Here is a 24,398-nt window from a genome sequence, read left to right on the forward strand (position 1 = left end):
AAGCTCGTAAAACTTAGTGTAGTTTGACCGCATTTCAAATCGCTATCTTAGGCTGAGATCCCCGTATTCTATCAACTGGACCATATTTGCTTTCCGTGATTGTTAATAATAAAAGAAATTAATATTTATTAATATTTCTATTGAACTAGTAGACGAGGAGAAATGATTTTTGATTAAATGTGTTAATCATTTTATATTTCTGGGACATAGATACATTGTAACACTTTTTTTAGTTTTTATGCAAACTTTCCAAGTGGTCACCTATTATACAGCGGCTCTTTTTAATATGTATATAATTATTTAAGTCATTAATTTACAAATAAACAAATAAGTACAACATTTTCAGGTGTTAAATTATTAAATGTATGTCCACGGCTAAGTTCCATACAAAGTCAAACGAAATCTCGTATAATTGGATCTTAAATCTTGTATTCAACCTGCGTCAAAGTCTTATAACACAACGACTCAACTTATCCTATGTCATTTAACGATTACAACCTGGCTGTTATATAAGGCCGTGCAATCTTAGGCAACCGAACAGCCTTAAGATAATTCCTAATTCGATTCGGTTTATGCAGTTCTTACGTAACTTCACCTAAGACCAATGGAGCAATACTGTAGAATTTTAAGTATCATTTTTAAACATTACAAATATATATTACAAACATTTATAAATGTATATTTATAATCAGTTATTATTATATGTTTTATTTCGTCGTCCTTGAAATTCGGTTCGGCAAATCTTATTAGTTAAAAGAGCATGACACGTCAAGTAAATTAAAAAAGAGGTTCAACTGCCTTGCTGTTGTAAGAGTAAGATGGTACTCTATTTTGATTTTAAATGTGTGTATCGTTTATGAGTTATAATTATTATACTAGTTATTTATTTCTTAGTTATTCGTCGCAAATCACATTCTGAAATATTACCATATTCTGCAGGGATGAGTTTGTTCTGAGACAATAGTTATAATTTAAACTTACTGTACTTTAATATGAATTTATAGTGATTTAAATAAAGAACTCAATTGGCTTATATCAAAAACCATTCGCTCGACACCAATTTCGACAAAGTACAAGGTTATTATGAATATTTTTTGTATATTTTTATAATCCTGAGAGAGATATATTGTGCCGTTAGTTGTATCGAATACATTATTTCCTATTCCACTAAACTAAAAAAAAAACTTAAGCAGCATTTACATTAGTAGACTAATTGCTAGATTGTGCTGACACACTTTAATCCAGGCTAACCAGACTACTTTATTTAATGCACAGTCAATAGCTTTTAAGAGATAGGTTTTGTATTTTAATATTTTCAAAATATTATTTTTATAGGAGCCGAGACGGCGCAGGCTATAACACGACAATCTTAACCAAAGATTGCAGGTTCTAACCCGGGCAAACACTCTTGAGTTTTTAGGTGATTATTTATGTATGTAAGTTTATAATTAATATCGTGTTCAGAGGATAAAGAAAATATCGTAAATAATAATTAATGTATTTGTCGCATGAAATTTACTCTTCACTACATAGTATAAAATAAAGTCGCTTCGCGCTGTTTGTCTATCCCTATGTATGCTTTAAAACTAGGCAACGAATTTTGATGCGATTATTTTAATAGATAGAGTGATTCAAGTGGAAAATTTATAATACATTCATAATATAGTAGAGAAACACTGATATATAATTTTAGAGGATTCGAATGTAATGTCGTAAATAAACACTTTGTGAGGGGGGGGGGGTATGTAGGGCTCGCCGGCGCTGAAGGCGACAAACTCCGTGGTCGAGTAGTGTGTCCACCGGTTTTCATGAGTACGCCACTCCGAGGTCTCGGGTTCGATTCCCGGCCGAGTCGATGTAGAAAAAGTTAATTACTTTTCTGTTGTCTTGGGTCTGGGTGTTTGTGGTACCGTCGTTACTTCTGATTTTCCATAACACAAGTGCTTTAGCATTGGGGTCAGAGTAATGTATGTGATGTTGTCCAATATTTATTAAAAAAAAAATGCATGCAATGCAATGCAGCATGTAATTTAAATGAATATTTTCGAAGATATTACAGACTAGAAAAAAAAGATGTGAACGTTGTATAAAGACATTCTGTAGTAGGTATTTGCGTGCGAAGCCGGGGCGGTTTCCTATTATGTTATAAATGAATATACCCCATAAAAAAATAAGTACAACATTTTCAGGTGTTAAATTATTAAATGTATGTCCACGGCTAAGTTCCATACAAAGTCAAACGAAATCTCGTATAATTGGATCTTAAATCTTGTATTCAACCTGCGTCAAAGTCTTATAACACAACGACTCAACTTATCCTATGTCATTTAACGATTACAACCTGGCTGTTATATAAGGCCGTGCAATCTTAGGCAACCGAACAGCCTTAAGATAATTCCTAATTCGATTCGGTTTATGCAGTTCTTACGTAACTTCACCTAAGACCAATGGAGCAATACTGTAGAATTTTAAGTATCATTTTTAAACATTACAAATATATATTACAAACATTTATAAATGTATATTTATAATCAGTTATTATTATATGTTTTATTTCGTCGTCCTTGAAATTCGGTTCGGCAAATCTTATTAGTTAAAAGAGCATGACACGTCAAGTAAATTAAAAAAGAGGTTCAACTGCCTTGCTGTTGTAAGAGTAAGATGGTACTCTATTTTGATTTTAAATGTGTGTATCGTTTATGAGTTATAATTATTATACTAGTTATTTATTTCTTAGTTATTCGTCGCAAATCACATTCTGAAATATTACCATATTCTGCAGGGATGAGTTTGTTCTGAGACAATAGTTATAATTTAAACTTACTGTACTTTAATATGAATTTATAGTGATTTAAATAAAGAACTCAATTGGCTTATATCAAAAACCATTCGCTCGACACCAATTTAAATTTATAATTTAAATGAATATTTTCGAAGATATTAAATATTATGATATTACCATAATATATTATATTATGGTAGACTATTTTATTATAATGTAAAAAATTAATAAATAAGTTTAATGTATTTCTGTTATTACAAAAATACATTAAACTTATTATTTTTTTATATTTACCAAGAACTTTCGCGTCCGTGTCTTTTTAAGTCTTCTTTTTGTTATTAACGTAGGTATCGATCTGTATTGGTTCTGTTAAATCTTATTATTAATTAAATTAATTGTTTGTAAGTACATGCGTTATATTGCAATAATTACACGAATGCAATAAGTTTTTGTAATAAACCGTTATTTTGGTACCACCTTTTGTCTGTAAATCTTTTTAAAGTTATTATCTTAAGCTAACATTTGCTTTAATATGAAACGTTAGTTGTCACATTTGAGTCATAAGCAGTGGGCGTAACCTTGCCAAGACATTTATAGACGTGCCGTCTGTATAAGGTGCTGTGTGGGTCGGTGCCGCTAAAGGCTTTATCCGCTATTTCTGATAAACATCCGATTATATTTTCGGATATTTTAATTAAAAATCAGAATTGTAAAATGTCATAGAAAAGAAAATTTGAATGAAATTGTGCTTTATATCTAATAAACTTAAAATAACTCGGAAGAAGTTAAAGGTGTCTGGGCTGAGTTTGGACTCCTGTTATATTCGGCTGTTCTATCTGCAGATCAAGATCAAGATCAAGAATAACTAAATGTAGTAAAGTTCTATGGGATATTGATTAAAATAATAATAATAATAATTTAAGGACACAGACATCAAAATAGTGCAACGCAATAAAAAGTAGCTTTTTTATTTTTATTTTATTTGTCTTTGTGTAAACTGTATAGTTTTTAAAATAATTCTTAAATATACTTTAGTTAAACGATAGCAATATAAATAAATATGTATGAACAATGTCTTGTTTTTTTTTATATATATTTGATAGTAGTTATGATCTTCTTACAGGACAACGGCGGTCAAACTCAAAGACAGGCCATCTGCGCAGGATAATATTACCTTGACCACTTGTGTTACTCATTTTTCACTCAATCTCATAGTCCAATAGGAACAAGAAACCTATATATAATTTTTTATTTGACCTGATATTTGAACCCAAAATTTTGCAATCGAACAAGTCTTTTCAACAAACCATTATTTATTTACCACCAAGCAACAAGAATACTAGGTATTTTACAATAATAAATGTTATAATAGAAAAATGTCATAACAGTCCAAGGGACAAACGCAATATTGTACAACTGTAACAAATGGCAGCATTGGCAGATCATTGGCAAAGTATGACAAGTTATGCAATATCTGTATCCGACAGCAAACACCGATTAGGTTCAAAAGTTGTCAACGAGACGATATTATCGCATCATTTTAAAAATACACTGAGTAACTTTAGGAGAGAAACCTGGACCATTTGATGGTAAGTGGTCACCAACCCCCATAGACATTATCGCCAATGTCTCGACTACCTTGGGAGCTAAGATGTTATGCCCCTTGTGTAAGTAATTACACTAGCTCACTCACCGTTCAAACCGGAACACAACAGTACTAAGTATTGTTGCTTGGCGGTATATGTGTAATGGCGGTAATGTATATTAAGTGCGTACCTCCCCAGACGAGCTTGCAACCCCTACCACCAATAAAACACTTTGATGGTACTTGATGTTACAATATCTATTAAAAAGGGATGCAATATACTATAATAAACTGTATATGTACTTTTAGACTTAGTAATATCATAAATAGAGCAACCACCAGCGTAACATTACAAAACTTCCGTCCTTTTTTGCCGATAAGCTAAAATGCACTTGCATAAGGTTTACGTCATATTTTTAAGTTTGCATCTGCCTCTGAAATTACCTATTATTTATTTATGTTGATTGTTTCTTTCTGCGGTTTACCGCTACAAGGAACCTTGTTATCGTTTATGACAACGTCGTCTGAAAGTTACGAATACGTCTGACAGTCGAGTCTTCTAACTCAGTCCAAACACAGTAAGATTTTGAGGTTTCTCTTTAGGTAGAATTTATTTGTCATAATACAAAATGTTGTTTCAGAATTGTTTGTAAGTGACGTAAGTAAGTGATAATCAACTGTACTAGTTTGTGTTTGGTTGGCGTAATTCATCAATGTTACGATTATACGGTTAAAGCAATTTGAAAGGCAGAAACCATTCAGATTCTTATTTCATCGGTTATTATCATAACAACTTCTTGTAATAGCTTAACGCTACGTTGAACGTGAAAATAATCCAAAGAAAATGGGGATTATCACTTTTTTTCTTTAATAATGAGGAACTTCAATGTATTACATGTATAAACCAAAAAATAAAATTACAACATGCGCTAGAATAACTCATAATTTATTTAATTAATAATTTTACATTCATAATGAAGGTCATGATTTGGCATTGACATATTCTTATATCATTTTTTTTTAATATAAAAATTAGTGCATATTTTGCGATTCTTTTATCGAAAAATTTAAAGCTAAACATTTTTCCGTTTTAATTCTACTATGAAGTAAAGTACCAAAATGAACAAACTCAGTAAGGATTTCATCGAATTTTATTAAAATAAACGAGCCCATTTTTAAAAAGGTTGTATTTAGGTTTATATTATGTTTAATGAAACCTATATATTATTATTTAATTATTATAAAAACCGGATATTTGAAGAAGAATATAAAAAAAAAATAAAAATATTTAGATTTTTAATTGTTTGAGTATAAATTACAATATTTTTATTCTGAATAGATTTGTGGTGCATATTTGCATGCGTTTAATTATTCTGAAATTTTTAAAAAGGTCACATTATTGAAATTTTTTTATTTGATTATTGTAAATAGAACAAATTATTATTAATATGCGAGAAGTACTATATCGATTTAAAAAAATGATATATTATAATATCGTTCAATATGTATATCACTTATCTGCAGACAATAAGAATCAAAATAAAATTAAGAATATTACAGAGACACTATTTTGTTTAATGAAATAAAATTTAAAACAATTGATTTACAAAAAATGTATGTGTTACATACAAAGAGAAAAAGGTTAGGAACCAAAACCTAGTTATTTAGTAGTATTAGTAGTACTTGTGTCAGGTGGACAATTTTATGTGTGTACAATAAATTCACAGTTTTTATAACAGTACATGTAACTCAGACTAAAATTAAGAGTATACATGAGTTTTACCAAAGGCTATCCAATAATTTTCCTAATAAATATGTAAGAAGAAGTTTGTTACCCCCGATGAGAGTTGACAGACGGACAAACTACGGTAACGACGGTATGGATTATCATGGTATGATTACCATGCCATGCAATGCCCAAAGTTTGTTTTTAAATCGGCTACGTATTGTTGTATTAAATGTTCAGGAAGTAAGAACCAAATAGTTTGACTTTTTTTAATATTAATATAGATCTGGTAAAAACAAAAATCGTTGTATCATGATAATACATGAATGTACCTATTTAAAAATGGGCTCGCTTATTTTAATAAAACTCGATGAAATCCTTCGCGAGTTATTAATTTTGTTCATTTTGGTACTTTACTTCATTTCACATGAAAAATAATTGGAGGTCGGATGTTTTTTGTTATAATTTTATATTATTGTTAATAAAGTGATCTTATCGGGTTGCTACTCAATAAGATCACTTTATAATGTGTCAGAGCACAATGTGCGTAGTTACGTTTAAGTAAAATGTGCTAATTTATAATATCCCCACAAACGAACTTTAGTCAAATTTTATTAACTGCTTACATTTATTAAAAAGGATATGTTTAAAATATGTTTGTTAAACTTAAGATTTAATTGGTCACGTGCAGAAAATTAAACTTTAATAAAAAATATTTTGTATATATTAAAAGATAACATAACTAGGAGTTTAATCTCTCTAAAGTCAAATTATTTGATTAATACATTCTTCGTATTAGGCAAAAGTATCTAATACAAAACAAAATTAAGAAGGTCACAACAAATTAGCGCACACCATGATGAGTTCACTTTCTCCGTTGTTTCATTTCCACGCACCAGTTCTTGGGGACATTTGATTTTAATCGGTTAACCAGGGCTACCACTATTAGCATACTTGGATATATTTATTATAGTTTTCTTTCATAGATGGTATTGTGAATTGATTTTTTGTGATGGTAGTTTCAACCCTATTATATCTGTCACTGTGTGCGTAATACCGGTCTTGCGCATGAGTTATTTAATAGCCCTGACATATGTTATGCGGCAAACCTTATAAAACCTTTTCATTAAAGATTTTTATTTCGTCCTTTAAAACATATTTATAGTGAGATACTTCTATTAGCAATTGATGTACTCTTATAACAAAATAACATAATAAGGTTACTTCTGAAAAAAAATGATATAATTATATATTTTTTAAATTAACAACATCCACGGGCTCACAGTTGACCGGGCCTTTTTTAAAACATTTTGGCATTTTATTTTATCGTATATATAATATATATACGAAAAAAAACTGCCAAAGATTGATTATAAAACAACATTATTCACTTATTCGTAACATAGCTCGATTAAAATATTAATCCAGGTAATGCCGAGGATTCTACCACGGGAATCAATACGTTTACAAAGTTCGTACTAAGCAATACTCTAAAGAGGACAATAAAGTTCTTCTAAAATCCATTACGATAGTTTTCTCATAATTACGTACCTATTTTTATTTAATTTCACAAGTGGCTAGTCTTAAGTGACTGACGTGGAAGGTTTTCAATTAGCTAGCTTAAGCAATAGAACTTGTAGAAATATCACATTAAGCTCTGAATGACCTTATCTAATTAGCTAATAGATCTAATAATAGAATGTAAGTTGTTGAATGTAGTTGAATGTAAATAGAATACAAAAACTGTGACGTCAATATATGTGAATGAATCCTAAGTTTAGTTAGTTTCTGGTTGGCACTAACAAAACCCCTGCATGTAATGTCGATTATCGAGTACACTCCATGTTAAATTCAACACAATAGTGACAACTCTAAAACGTTTTAAATATTTCTTTAGATATTTAAAAATTTTGCTTCTGACAAACATTCCAGTCATAGCTACCTAATATACTACATTTAAAATTAGTTTTAAATATTTTAAAACATCTATTTTTGTCTATTTTTATAAACTGGTAGAATATATAATTATTATATAACGCAGCTTGCTCTATTATACATATAGCATAGAAATTACTAATAGTAAGACTAAGTAAATTGTAAGAGTTTCCAGGTCCGCGACAAATTGAAAACCGAGTTCAAGTAATGATATTCGATTTGATCCTTAGACTATTAAGATTCACAATCAAATGATCCGTAATACTATTGAGCATCCCTTTTTATTGTTAAACGAGTCGAAATAACAACTTATAATATTTTAATGGTAAGTTAATCGACTACAATGTACAATATAGAAATTATTTTAAAAAAAATGTGAAACATTTTTATGAATTAGTTAATTTTTGAAAAACTTATTATAATATTGTAATATATAATAATAATAATAAATAAACATTGAAATTATTAAAAAAAATAATAATAATAATTCTTTAAGCCCCAGAAGTTTTTTCAGCATGTTATGTTTTATAACTTGCGTATTAGAAGTAGACTTACGCATGGCCACCATACGTTTTCTAATTTCAAAATCTAATATATTAAATGTTGATTTATTTTTCTAACATTTTTTATAAAATTTACTCGCAACGTGAGTTGTAATTGTAATGATTATGCATTCAATGACATGATAATGTACGATTTTCCTCGTGGTTTAATTTCGGTGAATCTCAAGGAGTCGCTTAATTCGCAGGATGATGACTACACCTTCTACTCGTGGGTACGCAAACCGTACTTAATATTTATATTTTCTCGCTCTTCAACTTACCAAGTCTCTTTTGAGAATTACTGGCTACGTCGCTATGATTATGCAATAAAATAATTTTAAAATATTTAAATTGCATTTTATCTCGTCTATTATTGATGTGTTTTGCTTGATTAATTATATATAATAAATCATGACATTTTTATGGAAAAATACCTAAATTTTATATTGAATCGGAGTATGTGTCATCATGTCTGATAATGCACAGCCTATTTATTTTACATTCTCGGGCATGAATGCGTTTTTTTTTTATTTATTTGTTTACAATCCATGCAATAGTTGCATATGGTTTTATTAATCGTCGATTAGTATATATTATTAATATGTTTGCATGTTTTGTTTTAATCAAAAGCAATTTTAATCTCAAATATGTAAACACATATCCGATTAAATCATAATAGATCGTTACTGTGACTTGCTGTGACTCAAGAAACAGTCACACGCTCTCAAGGTTGTCAAGAAACTGGAGCAGTTATGTGCAGAACAAGTTGTTATTGATTTCGGAACGATATATTTTTTACAATAAATATAAATAATATATAAAACGTATTTAAATATTCTTAAAATATTCAATATTATTACCAAAAGTATATATTAGATACCCGAATATTAAATTAAAAAAAGTATAAATCGTGATTTTTCTATAAAAATAAGGTATTTTTATATAAAAAAAACTACTTACAGTTTCAGCCGATATAGCACTATCACTCAATGGAAAACTGAAAACATAAAGGCACCACAAAAGCACACTAACTTTGCGATACATCTTTATTTCCACAGACACAAAATGAATTTGAAAAGTTGTTTATACACGATATTTAATTTAAATATCGAAAGAATATTTATTTACTGCGACGTGAGGCGAAAGGCGCGCGACCGAACGCAATATGGAACTTGGTTGTAAGTACGCTGAATTTTGAAAGGCCCGCGTAGGAGGGTTTCGCGCCTATTACAAACTGTCATACTGCGTTCTGTTTTTGCAATAGATACTTTCATATGATAGAGAAATATTTCTTTACTAGTAAAATATATTTTAAATTAGAATATAATATTACCTATATACTCTCTATTTGAATATAATTATAATAATACTTATATTGTATAACTATGATATATAATAGCATTATTATCTCATAATATATTTAAAAAATAGTGACATAAAATTAAACGTCACGTAAAATATTAATATTGTTATTATTGTGTTAGTATACACTTAGATCTAGTTAGATAAAGGAAATCTATACATATCTAGTCGTGTTATTATTAACAAATACAATACATGAAACAAAAACTAGTTCGGGCGCGAAAGTTGGCTTGACAATAATTGTCTTATCGATTGTTAAGTCAGATTGACAATATATCGTTACAATACTTTTTATTGAATTAAGTTGTCATTTGGAATAACAATTAAGAAAATTGAATATAATTGTTTATACTGTATCAAGAAATATAATAATGCTTAAATATTTAGAGGGAAATGCTAAGCTATCATTCATAATATTTATTGCTATAGAACGTAATTTATGTCAGTTTACCTAAAGTAATATAAAAAAAGTAACAGTAACAAAATTATTAAGTTTTTAAATTTTGAAATTTAAAATCTATAAAAATAATTTCGTGCAGTCTACGATATCCAATCGAAACCTATCCACGATTATAGATCGTTAAAAATAATGATTTTATTAATCGACATCATATAACCGCAAAAATCGTATAATCGAGATATTTCGATATTGAATTAAAAAAAATCAATTATATGATAGTTCAATGGGTGGCCATGTTTGACGTTAACGGGTGATGTTACAGATGTTTGATAATCACAATGTTTATGAAAAAGTTATATGTTATATGAAAAGCAAAGTAAATGATAAACCGTATTTGTTTAATTGTATTTATTTAATTCGAACAAAGCCGGGTTTCCAACTAGTTATATATATTATGGATCTGAAACATCAATGTAATAAATCTTAATATTAATACTAAATATAAAAAAACTAATATTTTATTTTAATTCTAAGTTTGAATTAAAAAATCTCAGCAAAAGAAATAAAGTTAAATTAAGAAATGTTAAATAATTCCAATTCCCTACAAAATGAAAAAAAAAAACAGTTTTATAAAATGAATTGCATCATTTATTTTGAATTTGTTAATATCTTGTCATACTCACTGTAATTGAGTTTCTAGTGAGGTCACTAGGACTAATAATAATTCAATAGTAATTAATTATCTATGGTAAATAATAGGTAACTGATGTTTTTCTTGTCGAAGGGAAGAAGGTGGTGGAGGTGGTACGTCCCGGTGGTAACTTAAAGTTTAAATTAATTTGGTAAAACGACGTCGTAAAAGTGCTCGTGTTATGTACGTACCTACTTGAATAATATACATTTTGCTTATTTTATTATATTTCAAATGATTTCATTAAGATTTTTGTTTATAATTATCTCAGATTTGTTACAAAATATAATTATAATATACGTTAATTAGTATTAAACAGCCTTATGAAAACATAATTATGATAAATATCACTATGAAGCAATGTCGGTACTTAAGTAGGACATATGAGGCATATAAATCTAGATTCTCTCTTGTGAAACACTTTTTAGTACTTTATGCCTTATATGTGCTAACGATAAGATATCATAAAAGATATACATCATTTTAAGCAACGTTATTATTGCAGTTAATGTATGACACGGCCGAGATTAATATTAAAAAGGATAATTCATTTGAATAATACTAACACTTTTTAAATTCATCTCTGTTATTAAATTAACTATTAATTATGAAATATTGAAACGTTCAAATTATATTGATATACATTCAATAAGTTAAACTTTTGCATAAACATTCCAAATATAAACCAAACATTCAAAGATCTAAAATCAATATAAATATAAATTTTAATGTTTGTATGAAAATTTACTAAAATCCAGTAATTATTTAATAAAATTCAACATACGTACGATCGTATAATTTATTTGCTGGTTAGCATTATCGTTACTGAAGTTTTATAATGCATATTATACTTTTTACTCATTGAGAACTTTATACAGATTATAAATTAAAACACCATTAATATGATTTAATTAATATTATTTATTTTCGTCATTCCTCGTTTCTAATTTCAAATTCGATCCACGAAAATTAACCTTAGATTCTTCTTTGTTGCGTTTATCGGTTATTTTTATAAGTGATTTGCTGGATTGTCCAACTCCCTTTAGTACTTGAACAGACATGATTCGACGTTGTGACGTCAAAGTAGAACGCCTATCGTTATAATATTCTTCTATCTCTTGCAGTGTTAAATCTCTTGTCTCTGGCAAGAAAGAGTATAAGAATATGCAGCCTGGGTAAAAGAAAAAGCCTATTATTAGTATAAAGTTACTTTTAAGTTTTGTATAAAATAGCAGTGAAGCTAAATCAAGTGACTTATCATTTAAAAATAGTACATAAAACATATGCATTTTCAGGTTGAATTAAAACATTAAAAGACTAGCCGGTGGGCTATACCATCGGATGTCAAACGCTAAAGCTACTTTATTTGACTTAGTGCAACAAGTACAAACCTATACATCGATTTTCACATTTCAAACATTGAAAAAAGACTCAACCAAACCAACCAACCGCAAAAAAAAATCCATTCTGCAAACTTTAATCCCCAATTTTACCTTCTTAGGTAATTAAATTTTTAAAAACACTAGAATTGCTGTCTTTTACTCATAACCCCAAAGAAGCTATAGAAGTGTCTAATCCTTATAAACAGAAGCCCAAACAACGATTTCCATAATCCTAACCTCTTAAATAAAGAACCTCCATGCAAACTTTCATCTTAAATTACACCCACTTAGGTATTAATTTCAAATAATCTTATATAACTATTGCTCAACAACTCATTATCAGAACACCATTTTTATATTTGTAAACTGAGAGCTGAGAAATTCTTTGTTAGAGCTTCCCTACGTTCCAAAGGAATTATTGTGCAAAATGTCATCCTGTTAGACCTACAAGTTAAGGCTGTGCGTAGTATGTCGGCCAGTCATTTTAAAATATTATTAAATAGATCTACGTTAAAACATAAATAGGGGATCGTAATTATTTAACTGTTACAAATTAATGAACTAATAACACAAATTTAAATAACCTATTAAAGAAGAAATGCCGAAAGCAAGAATCGTGTTCGGAAAACCAAGACAGTCTCTCACATACGGATAACAAATGTTTGACGCGAAAATAAATAAATTTAAATTTGATATTGATATCCCTCCAAGTAATCCTCTTACCTGGGAAAAATACATTAATAAATATTAAAAAATACTAAACAATTATAAAAGTTCCATTGGATTAATCTGCTGGTGGATTCACTTGTGGCAGAATTTGATCTGACACCTGTTTTTCCCCGTGACGTTTTCTTTCACCGCCAAGCACGAGATGATTTGGAAAAACTGGTAAAAGTTATCAAAGTGGCACTAACTCTTTATATAATGTTATGCTTATGCATTTATTTAGTATTTCTGCGCTTTACTAGACTTTTTGGAACATTTCTACTCAACACGGTCCGATTATAAATATAAATTAAGCACAAAAAATATGTGAGTTTACCGTTTATAATTTATTATAACCTTAGCCGCAAATAGTTAAATATGGCTAATAAAAACAACAACAATCAGTTAAATTTATAATAATATAATTAAATTATATATTAAATAATCAACTTACTTGTAAAGGGTATAATTCGTACATAATAAGAGGCGGCAGAGTGTAGTAGCCCATTGTGACAAACCCGATATAAACCATATAGCCAATCTGAGGCCAAACGGTGGGTTGCTCTCCAAATCGTATCAGGAGAGTGAGAAACAGGCAAACTAAAGCAACACCTATAGCTGTTATAAGATAACTATAATTAATTACAATGACATAAAACTTTTAATACGTCGGAAGGAAATTGTGGAAAATTTACAGGCTGCTAATGAACCAATTTCATACATATCTCAGTAGGATAACTGCACCCTTGGTACATATAATCATTTATGTACAATATAGAAAATAACAATATAATTATGATAATACTTTCCGAAAAAATATGACTTGGTTCAAGTCACCTGACTTCTTAAAGGCTAGGTAAACGAAATTTATTAAGTAATTTGCCAATAAAGACAGCCTGAATGTTATTTTATAATTTATTTAATTAATTAATTACGTTACATTAATAAAAGAGTGAACGATTATAATATAAGGAGTTGGTAAAAACAATAATAGATAGATAAACCTATATACTACCTATACAGATGTTCTATATATAATATATACTTACTAAGTATTTCAAACAATGAGTAAGCTATTAGTCTATTATCTACCAATGAAAAAAATATTTCCAATAAAGTACCGAGAAATCTTCTGTGAAATAAATTACATAATTTATTTAAATGAAATTAGTTTTCCGCTCGACAGCAAAAAAAAATATTGTTATTTCACACATAAATTTTATAATTGTTTATATTTTGGTCGTAATTATTCTTTTTGTCAAGACTTCAAATAAATAATATTTAAAAAATATCTACTAAATATATTGTTGATTCTTGTCTCAGAAGTTGATACTTGTTTCAAAATTAAAGCGATAATTATTCTTAATAAAAAAACTATGAAATCTGCTCAGCACTAACAACAATCTATTACAATATGGGTACCTGAGCTTATCGCTAAAGGTCTTCTTCCAATATTAAATATAAGAACAGCTGTAAATATCGCCATAACAGTTCTTGTAAAGCCTAAAATAACGTTTCCTAATTCAGCATTCACTGACGACTTCGATCTCTGTTTTATTAATCATAAAAAAACTGTTAATCTACATAATCAGCCTGTAAATTTCCCACTGCTGGGCTAAGGCCTCCTCTCCCTTTGAGGAGAAGGTTTGGAGCATATTCCACCACGCTGCTCCAATGCGGGTTGGCGGAATACACATGTGGCAGAATTTCGTTGAAATTAGACACATGCAGGTTTCCTCACGATGTTTTCCTTCACCGCCGAGCACGAGATGAATTATAAACACAAATTAAGCACATGAAAATTCAGTGGTGCCTGCCTGGATTTGAACCCGAAATCATCGGTTAAGATGCACGCGTTCTAACCACTGGGCCATCTCGGCTACGAAAAAAAACTGTTAATCTACATGCAATTTTGTCTTGATAACTTTACAAATAAATATTTAACAATGACCTATTGTTAATGTCAATACAATTTATATGGTTTTGACAATAAGATTTGAATGAAAAAGAAAAAATACTAAAAGAACAAAGTACTAAATAGCGATATAAAATTATAAAAAACAATAGATAACCAATTACGTAACAGAGTGCATAGTGTTAATTTGGTAAATTTAATTTGTATTGAAGTTAATAGTATTTCTTATTAATATATTTAAACTAAATGAGGTGCACAGAAAATATTTCGGTAAAGCAATTATTAAATTAATATTAATAATAAATACCTCCAATACATCGACAGTCCACATGTATATAACTGAGGAACCTGACATTTGGGATATCACTGTATATATTGTCATAAGGAAAAATGGTTTCAATGAAGACCGTCGTAAGAGAGCCGCAAATTCTTCCTTAAATGTCAATCTAAATTAAATGATAATTTTGAATCGAAATACATAAATACACATCTAAGCATTTGTTTTTATAATATTACTTATGAATATCATTCTCGTTCTTAAAATCTATAAGTTCTTCCATCTCCGCTTCGATATTATATTTCTTTGAACGGAATTTCTTGAGAGACACCTGCGCATCTTCTATTGACGTTTTTTGAAGTAAATAATATGGTGTTTCAGGAAGACAAAAGTTCATTAAAAATAATGAAATTGTGTAGGCAGAGCCTACGTAGCACAGCGTTGGCCATCTCAACATAGAACCTAAAGCAGCCTGAAAATTAAATCTTATTATATACCTACCCAGTGGGTGTTTAAGCTTAGTGCATGCCTGTTTGAGGACGAAACATATCATTTTTTTAGTGTTCTTTGAAATTTAAGTTCAGCGTAGTTAGCGTAGTTAAACAAGAATTAAAACGTTTGAGATCCCACAGTAGGATATAGTGAAGCAGTGTTTATGGGCAAATGTGACTGTTAACCAGCAAGATTTTATTGCCTACATAAAATAAATGTTAGATATACGTAAAACAAAAATACTTTGCTGCTTACCTGCATAGTAAGACCAAGAGACATAGCGATATTTGGGAAGGATCCTATCACACCCCTCATATTCGGTAGTGAAACTTCTGTCATATAAACTCTAGGAACGCACATCACCATTCCAAGACCCACGCCAGTAATAATTCTACCTTAAAAAATAATTCATCATCTAATAAAAAACTTGTACCGTTACTCATAAGGGGAATTAAAGCTGCAAAGATACAATAAACTAACTAATTAACTATCATAGTCTACTAACCTAGTATTATATGTTTGGCAGAGCTCGCAATACCAGTATACAACCATCCGACACAAACCGGTAGTTGACTGTAAATTATCATTGTACGTCTCCCAAATTTATCTATTAAATAACCGCACAAAACACAACCAACTGGGGAAGCTAAAGATATGACACTGGCTGGCAAAAAAATTTAATCATACATTAATTTCCACTTCAGAGAATAATCATATTTGTACATTTCTTTAAATACCCAAATCATTATTCTATATATATAGCTTTTTCATTTGTCTGATTATAAAGCTAATATATCTGCTAATCCTTATCCCCTGGGTACAAATTCTTTCCTTTCAAATATTGTTCGTAACAGCTTAAGTTAGGTTGGTAGTGTTATATTTTAATACCCCTAGTCGTTAGTCCTGATAATCTCTCCAGTTGTGTGGGGTTGCCATCCCATCGGACTATGAAATTGAAGGCGCATTCACCTGTGCAGCATGATGTAAAGTAAGCAGAGGGATTTTAAGATTATCCACTGTGACTGAAATTTAATAAAAATTAAATCGAATCACATAGACACCAAGGAACTTCAGATTACTAACCGATCCATGATTCATCAGCGATTGTCACTTTTACCAAAGATTCAGGTAAGCTTAGTTGAGGCAGTGCCACAGCTGAGAAACCATAAGCTAATCCAATTGTCACCATTGATAAATTCACCCAAACTCCATACCCTAATTGAATCATAGAAGTTGCCGTCCAAAATCCAGGATCTGGGTAGTTGATTTGTATTATACCAGACATCATTAAATAATCATATTATAATAAAATAAATTGATCGAGGTCCAAGTGATTTTTCTTTGAATAATTCTTTGTTAACCTTTGATATAATATTTAATAGAATACGTCACAATTGACATTTTTACAAATTGTCTTTTTATTTAGTTCTTCAACACAGCAACACTTTTGTTTGTGATATAATGCGTTTTATATATAGTAATATATTCCTAACAACTAGTGATATATAATAATATATCAATATTATTTAAATAAATATATAGGAATATTTTTATATAGGATATAAAAAATCTAAACAATTTATTTCAAATGACAATAATTTAATGTATGTTCTTTAGCTAATTTAAACAATGTAAATATGTAATAGCAAGTTAGTATCTTTATCAATGATATACTATCTACTTATATATTTATTAAGAAATCTTCGAGTCTTATATTTTGCTAAAAATTCTAAGGCAAACATAAAAATAATAAATCCATCCATTTTGTACTTCAAGTCATTTTGATAATTTGTGGGTAGATATATGGTCTTGTATATTTATTATTTGCAAAGTCAGCTGTGAAAACTGGTTTCGCATTTTTACCGAGACGATTTTGGATGTTTTCTTCGAAAGCCGCAAGTATCTGTAGAAGAGTTGCTCGTGAAATAGAATCGAATTCCATTCCGTCTGCATGTCGGAGTTTTGCTATAAATAAAAAATAACTAAGTTTCTTAATAATAAACAAACCTAATAATGTTTATTATTAAGAAACAAACCTAATAAAACTTATCTAGCTAATGCAGATACATATAAAACTTTTAAAATTTGAATAGTCTCTTTTTTTTTTTTTATTCAACTATATGATGTTAAAGATTACTACCCACGACTGTAGAAAAAGTTTGGATCTTTTTCCCCCACGCTTCCCTAGTTTACGTGACCCATGTTTCCCCTTTTGCATGTTTCTGACAATTCAAGCCTCAAGGTTTTTTTACCGTTTGTCGTATGCGTATCCGTATTGGCCCGACGATTTATCCGTTTAATCTATGGGCTTTATCAGAGCCATCAACTATTTGAACTTCACTGACAAATTTATTTTAATACTTTATGAGCTACAGTAAAATTCCTAAGGAAAACTGATATTACTACATCTATTTATTATGACCATAACCTCTTTAAAATATGACACAACACCAGACTTTAAAATATCTATAAAAATATAAAATAATGACTTGCCTTTTCCCCTATACAGATCAGATAAGTCTGCGCTACACAAGCGCAGAATAATAAAGTAGAACACAATGCAACGCATGTTTTCCCACGTCGACTATAAATCTTGTAGTAATCAAAGCTATGCATAAACATAGATAAAGTTTTTTTCGGCTCTTTGCAATACATTCTACATCAGATTATGTTTTTGTTCAGTCAAAATAGAATCCTACATTTTTCTTCCTGGAGAAAAGTTTAATCAAAGGCTTACGTAAAATCTATGTAAGATTCTTTGCAATTTTTTTTTTCAATATCATTATTACTTAAAGGTCGAACGAGGTCCAGCCGCTTTTCAATAATACAACAATTTAATTTTTAGATTTTATTAACTTAAATAATTTAACAAATACTTTATGGTAACATTAAATTGATCACATCTTCATCCACAGCTTTAGATTGTTCCACAATTTCATTTTTTCAAATACTCACATTATTTATAAATATTTAATTTATTTAGAAAAAATAAAAGCTGCCGCTCGTATAGTATATTACAATTATCGCTAAAAATAAATATATTTTTCTCTTTCAATGGCACAAACCTTTTCAATATTTTCTGTACATCATCTTATATATAATAAACAACACAAACTTTTTCCATCAATATACATAAAAATATTTTCTTAAACGTTATTCAAAAAATACATCGATTCGAAAAATACAATTTTTATCAGTTTTTTTTTAATTGGAATTCAAACATTTTTCGGTTTCCAAGATTAGAATATTTTGTTCAGCATTCTAAGATATTCCTACTTAATCATTTATTTTTAAAAGACGGTTTATAAAAAATAAGTTCGCTTTGTACTTTACTATAAATATTTCCAGTTTATGTTTAAAAAATAGTTTTCATGTAATCCTTCAACTATATAAGTTTTGATTCTTCAGAATCTATAAATACGCAATGATTTAGAATATTCAAACTATTTATTTTTACATAATTTCAAATATTGCGCTCCATTTGTAAAGAGCTTGTTAAAGTTAAGAATATCCTTATATTGATATTCTTTTGTTCAAGCTGTTTCAGTTATACTCGCCTTTTTCAGAGTTTTCGTTCTTCCACAGAAGTAATCTTCTATTTCTTGTAACGTTCTTCCTTTAGTTTCTGGCAAGAAGACGTAGAAGAATGCCATTCCTGTAATTCAATCATAAATGTAAATTCAGACCCAATATATATCCTTTTGGAACCCCAAAATATTTTATATCATTTTGATATAATTTTAAAAACTAAACTGAACTGTTTATTTTCTGTACACATACCGGCAATAGATATAGAACCATACAAGCCGAAGGCGCCGTAATCATTAAGCGAATGCTTCAGATAGGGGAAGGTTTTGACGACGGAGAATATCGACAAGTGCGCGGCGCACGTCGTCATTCCTCCCACGATGCCTCGAACCTGCAGAATTACATCTAATTAGGTTATATCAATAACCAAATTGGTGTTAGACATAATGATCACAATTATCTACATGCGCCTATAAATTTTTAATAGCAATGAAAATTCTATCAATCGGTGATAAGGGGTTTTGTGCATTCCCGTATGTTTCAACCAACTCACTTGTATCACCAAAAAACTGTAATGATTTGATATGATAATTGTAAAGCATTTATGTATGTCTTTTATACCCACACAGAAGAGACATAACGCCTTATGCTCCTATATGATCTAAGAATTAACTTATTTATTGTACTAATTACTATTTTATGTAACTTTCTTAATATTTTTATTAACAAAATATAAAAATATATTGGTGACTCAGTGAATAGATTCACGTGACCCTTAATATTTGATGGAAACATTGTGATGAAACCTACATACGTCGGATGAAATTCTGCCACACCTATATCCAAAACCCATAATGGAGCAGCGTCATAGAATAAGCTCCAAGCCTTCTCCTCAAGAGGAGAGCAGCTTGAGTCCGCAGTGAGACATTAATAGCCCCTTACTTTACTTTTATTTTATAATAAGTTTTCATAATAAATACCTGAGTAGGATAGACTTCACCGATCATTATCCAGGGCACGATGAGGTAGCCCAGGGTGCAGAATATAGTGAAACAGTAGATGCTGGCGACTGGGATCCACGAGTTTTGTGGTGGAAGGTCGTTATCCTTCCAGTATTGAACGTAATAGAGGTATACTGAGAGCGTTATCATTGTACTACCGCAGCCGAAAGCTGAAATTAAAATGAAAATATTTTTTTATCCAATTGAAAAATCTTTGCAAATAGAAATTTGTTGATATTATTGAAGAAGGAATTATTGTATAGATCTTACACAATACATTTAACAAATTCATTCCATCATTGGATTGACTTAAAAATAAATACATAAAATTTAATTTTTAATGTATTTTTTTATCGGAATAAGATATCTATATAAATATTTATTATAAATGATATTGAATTGACATTTACATAATAATAATATTGATTTCACGTGTTTGATATACGTGTTTTTATTTTATATAAGATCAGATTAACTGAGTTTATTTACCAGAAACAAACGTGAGCGGTCGTCTCCCACATCGCCTGCAGAGGATACAACCGACTACGGTGAATATGACGCGGAGAATTCCCATCGAGATCGTCAACCAATATTTGTCTAAGGTTGCACCGGATGTCTAAAATGAGCGAGTCAAACTTTAGACAAACAATAGTAAAAAATAAATTAAAGCCAGCCAATTAAAAATAGAATGATGTTCTCGCAATATTACTAAACTGATAAATGAGGATTAAAGTAAAAAAATATTTAACTTAAAGCAGCACTCGTGTTATCAGTTGGTTTTAATTGATTACACGATTATTCTTTAACTATATTCACGTTCTTTTTAGATCAAAAATATCAAATCACATCTAAATACATAATCATACATAGATATGGAGGCAATATATTTGGCGTTTGTTGCTCGGATTTTTAATAGACAATACGTCTGGGTCACATTTATGATATAATTTTCAAAACTAACATTCTCCGATAAACTAATTAATACACATTATAATTTCTATATCTAGAATCTAAATGGTTTCCAAGAACAGTAGATGTGTAAATATTACTAACCTCGAAAACTTCAACGGCATAAAACGTGATAGTGTTGACACCACACCATTGGTAGATGAAGAAATACAGCGCGAGGATTCCAAAAGGCTTGAGTGTGGACGGAGATAATAACGCTTTCAATATTTCCTTTGGCGTTTTTAATCTAAAAGAGGTTTTACATATGAAGGTCAACATTTACATAATTATCGTTGGATAATAATTTTATTTCGAAAAAAATTTAGCAATATTGACAAAAAAACTGATCGCCGGTCAGCTAGAATATTTATATCTCACGGTTTCAAAAAACCACCAGCTAACTCGAAACTAACCACAGAACAAAATGGTAAAATCTCAGAAAGTGCTTCAATGACAGTAATAATTCAAGTTTATATTATTAATTCATTAAAAGTTCACGATTTTATATTTTACGAGTGTTCTTACAGAAAAAGGTGTTAAGTCCGACAGGCGTACAAAAAAAAATCCTTTATTATTGCAAGTACCTAATATTTATCTAATACTTGAAATACGTACCTACTTTATAATGACATTATCTATAAATAACATTACTATGTAATTTAATGATTTATCTTTTCCCTAGACATGTCTAGTATTATATAAAGACATTCTTCTTTACATACAAGATTATTCTTAGAAACTATGTATATAAATATAATAGTTGTATATAAATAAAAGTTTTAAACAAGACTTTTGAACAATTTGTTTTTAACTTTTGACATAATTTTACTAGATATAACTCCTAATAACGAATATTATGAATAATCTTAAAAACCATAACCAGCCATGATTTAAAAAGAAAATGTTTCATGACGTTGTCTATGAACGTGTCGTGAACTAATTATCGTGACAGGTGTAAAGCCGGTTAATCACTTTGGTAAGCAAACGTATTAGGAAAAACAAAACAATAACAAGTATTGTTTACTTCAAATATGTAAATTGTATTAAGGAATCGACGTCATGAAGTAAACATTACGGCTTACTTCCTAGACTAGACTAGACACACTTGAATAATACAACAGCTGATCGGAAAAATAGATGACGGACTTTATATTACGCACAAGTAAAAAAATGCATCTCTTGTCAGTTTTATATAGAAATGAATAATGTTGGATCAAAGTATCGTTTCCAAAATCAAAATAATTGCGAATGAAAAAACATTAGTAATTTACTATAATAATATATTTATTCTTAGTTTAAAAGTATGTTTATTACGAAACAAACGCTATTTAAACAAAGCTGTTTACTTACGGTTCAACGTGATTCTTCTCCTTAAAGGATTTCATCTTCTGAATTTCATCCTGAAGGTTGCAAGTCGAGCCTCTTAGTTTCGCGAGAGACGTTTCAGCTTTATCCGGCTTGTCTTGAGTTAAGAGATAGTTCGGCGTTTCTGGCAGCAGTGTCATTCCCAATAGAGATACGATAGGTATTACCGCGCTCACTCCCGCTAATATGTTCCAGGACGTTACACTGCCTATCACGTACTGGAATCAAATTTCGTTCCTTAGTCGATATGCATATAATATAAATTAAAAATAATCAAGGTATTTGTTTAAATATCATTGTATATAAGAACCAAAGATTGCATTGGTGGGACGGGCAAATGTACCACCTAATAGTGAATGTTCATCATTAACATGACATTTTTACATTAACAGCCTGTAAAATTCCCACTGCTGAGCTAAGGCCTCCTCTCCCTTTGAGGAGAAGGTTTCCTCACGATGTTTTCCTTCACCGCCGAGCACGAGATGAATTATAAACACAAATTAGGCACGTGAAAGTTCAATGGTCATCACCATCCGTCATATTGGGATTTAAGATGTTATGTCCCTTTCGTTTGTTTTTACACTGATTAGCTCACTCACACTTCAAACCTGAACACAATTGTATGAAGCATTGCTATTTAGCGGTGCTTCATACAACCAAGAAGGGCTAGCACAAAGCCCTAAAACAAAGTAAAAGTGGTTCAATCTATGGTTGTTCGTTGCTGATTTCATGCTTGGTGCTTGAGTTGTAGATATTTTTATTGTTATTTTAAAGAAAATTGTAGTAAATTGCAGGAGTAATTAATCGACTGATTGACAAAATAATATTCTTTATCAAATATTTTCATATGCCGGAATGTAGATTTGATATTCATTTTTGTAAGAAAACTTCAACAAGTATTTCTTGTGTTTTTTTTCGATCTATCGCATGGTACGTGCTGTAATCTCTTTAGTTTTATTTATTCTCATAACAAATATGTTTTCTGATAGTGAAAAATCGGAAAAACTGCAACAGTGACAAACAAAGTGTATTGTTAAAGGTTGCTAACCGAGGAATTTTTTTAAGTCCTGTTTAATTTGAAAAGGTATTAAAAGTCAAGAGAAAGTGCAAACGATAGTAATTGCAACCATAAGCATCCCAAGGCTCATTATTATATACTTCCGCTGTCGTATCGTGTCGTGTAGTTATCTAATAATGTTGGGTAAACGCCGTACACGGCAGTTATTGTTTGCATCGCTGACGATTCTAATTTTACACGAATAAACATGCTTGCCGTTCAATTACCGTTTATCAATGTTTGAAATGTTTACCGCGACCGTATACAAGCGCCTATTGACACTGGCGGGGCATTCATTAGTCTAATTTTCTATGACAATATTTTTAACATCAACTTCACAAATTGGATTCTAAATATTGAAATGGTATTTAAATTAAAACGTATATTTACTAACATCATGAAAGCGAAAGTAATTATATCTGTTACGCTTTTACGGTTAAACAACAGATCCGATATTAATGAAATATTAAATTCGAAGCAAGCTTGAACCCCAAAAAAGACATGACCGAAACACGCAGTTCGAGCCGCTCGGGAAAAGTATTTTATTATAAAATTCAGAATACTATAATAATAATCAATAATTGATAATGCGGTTCAACAATTTATAAATGTTTTGCTGCATCACTTACGACTTCGTCTGCATATGAGAGAGGGTTGTTAGATACGCTTAGCTAGATAGTTTTAGGTACTCTATGTCCTTTTTAT

At 29.8% G+C, this 24,398-nt stretch overlaps 3 protein-coding genes across 4 annotated transcripts in view; all 3 read right to left on the reverse strand.

Moving 5' to 3' along the window:
• The window catches only part of LOC113396351 (general odorant-binding protein 70), a 34,523-nt gene extending 24,736 nt beyond the window's left edge, over positions 1-9,787 (reverse strand). The window contains exon 1 of the mRNA XM_026634252.2: positions 9,531-9,787. Within this exon, the coding sequence (XP_026490037.1) occupies positions 9,531-9,614 (84 nt within the window). The 5' untranslated portion in view covers positions 9,615-9,787. The remainder of the gene's footprint in view (positions 1-9,530) is intronic.
• Positions 9,788-15,537: 5,750 nt separating this feature from the next.
• On the reverse strand, positions 15,538-17,079 carry LOC113396389 (facilitated trehalose transporter Tret1-like). Its single transcript, XM_064215159.1, has 5 exons — positions 16,878-17,079; positions 16,683-16,763; positions 16,300-16,458; positions 16,050-16,189; positions 15,538-15,774 (listed from the first exon to the last, which is right to left on the reverse strand). Exons 1-5 carry the CDS (start codon positions 17,077-17,079, stop codon positions 15,538-15,540), a joined length of 819 nt encoding a protein of 272 aa, XP_064071229.1.
• A 1,548-nt stretch (positions 17,080-18,627) lies between these two features.
• Positions 18,628-24,398, reverse strand: part of LOC113396347 (facilitated trehalose transporter Tret1-like) — a 35,353-nt gene continuing 29,582 nt past the window's right edge. For both annotated transcript variants that reach the window (XM_064215121.1, XM_026634246.2), the window contains 6 exons: positions 22,622-22,854; positions 21,377-21,518; positions 20,813-20,939; positions 20,303-20,493; positions 19,575-19,713; positions 18,628-19,449 (listed from right to left, as the gene is read on the reverse strand). In XM_064215121.1, coding sequence (XP_064071191.1) covers positions 19,328-19,449; positions 19,575-19,713; positions 20,303-20,493; positions 20,813-20,939; positions 21,377-21,518; positions 22,622-22,854 — 954 coding nt within the window. In that variant the 3' untranslated portion in view covers positions 18,628-19,327. The remainder of the gene's footprint in view (positions 19,450-19,574; positions 19,714-20,302; positions 20,494-20,812; positions 20,940-21,376; positions 21,519-22,621; positions 22,855-24,398) is intronic.

Source organism: Vanessa tameamea, chromosome 6, assembly GCF_037043105.1.
Source record: "Vanessa tameamea isolate UH-Manoa-2023 chromosome 6, ilVanTame1 primary haplotype, whole genome shotgun sequence".
In the NCBI taxonomy this organism is placed as follows: Eukaryota; Metazoa; Arthropoda; class Insecta; order Lepidoptera; family Nymphalidae; genus Vanessa; species Vanessa tameamea.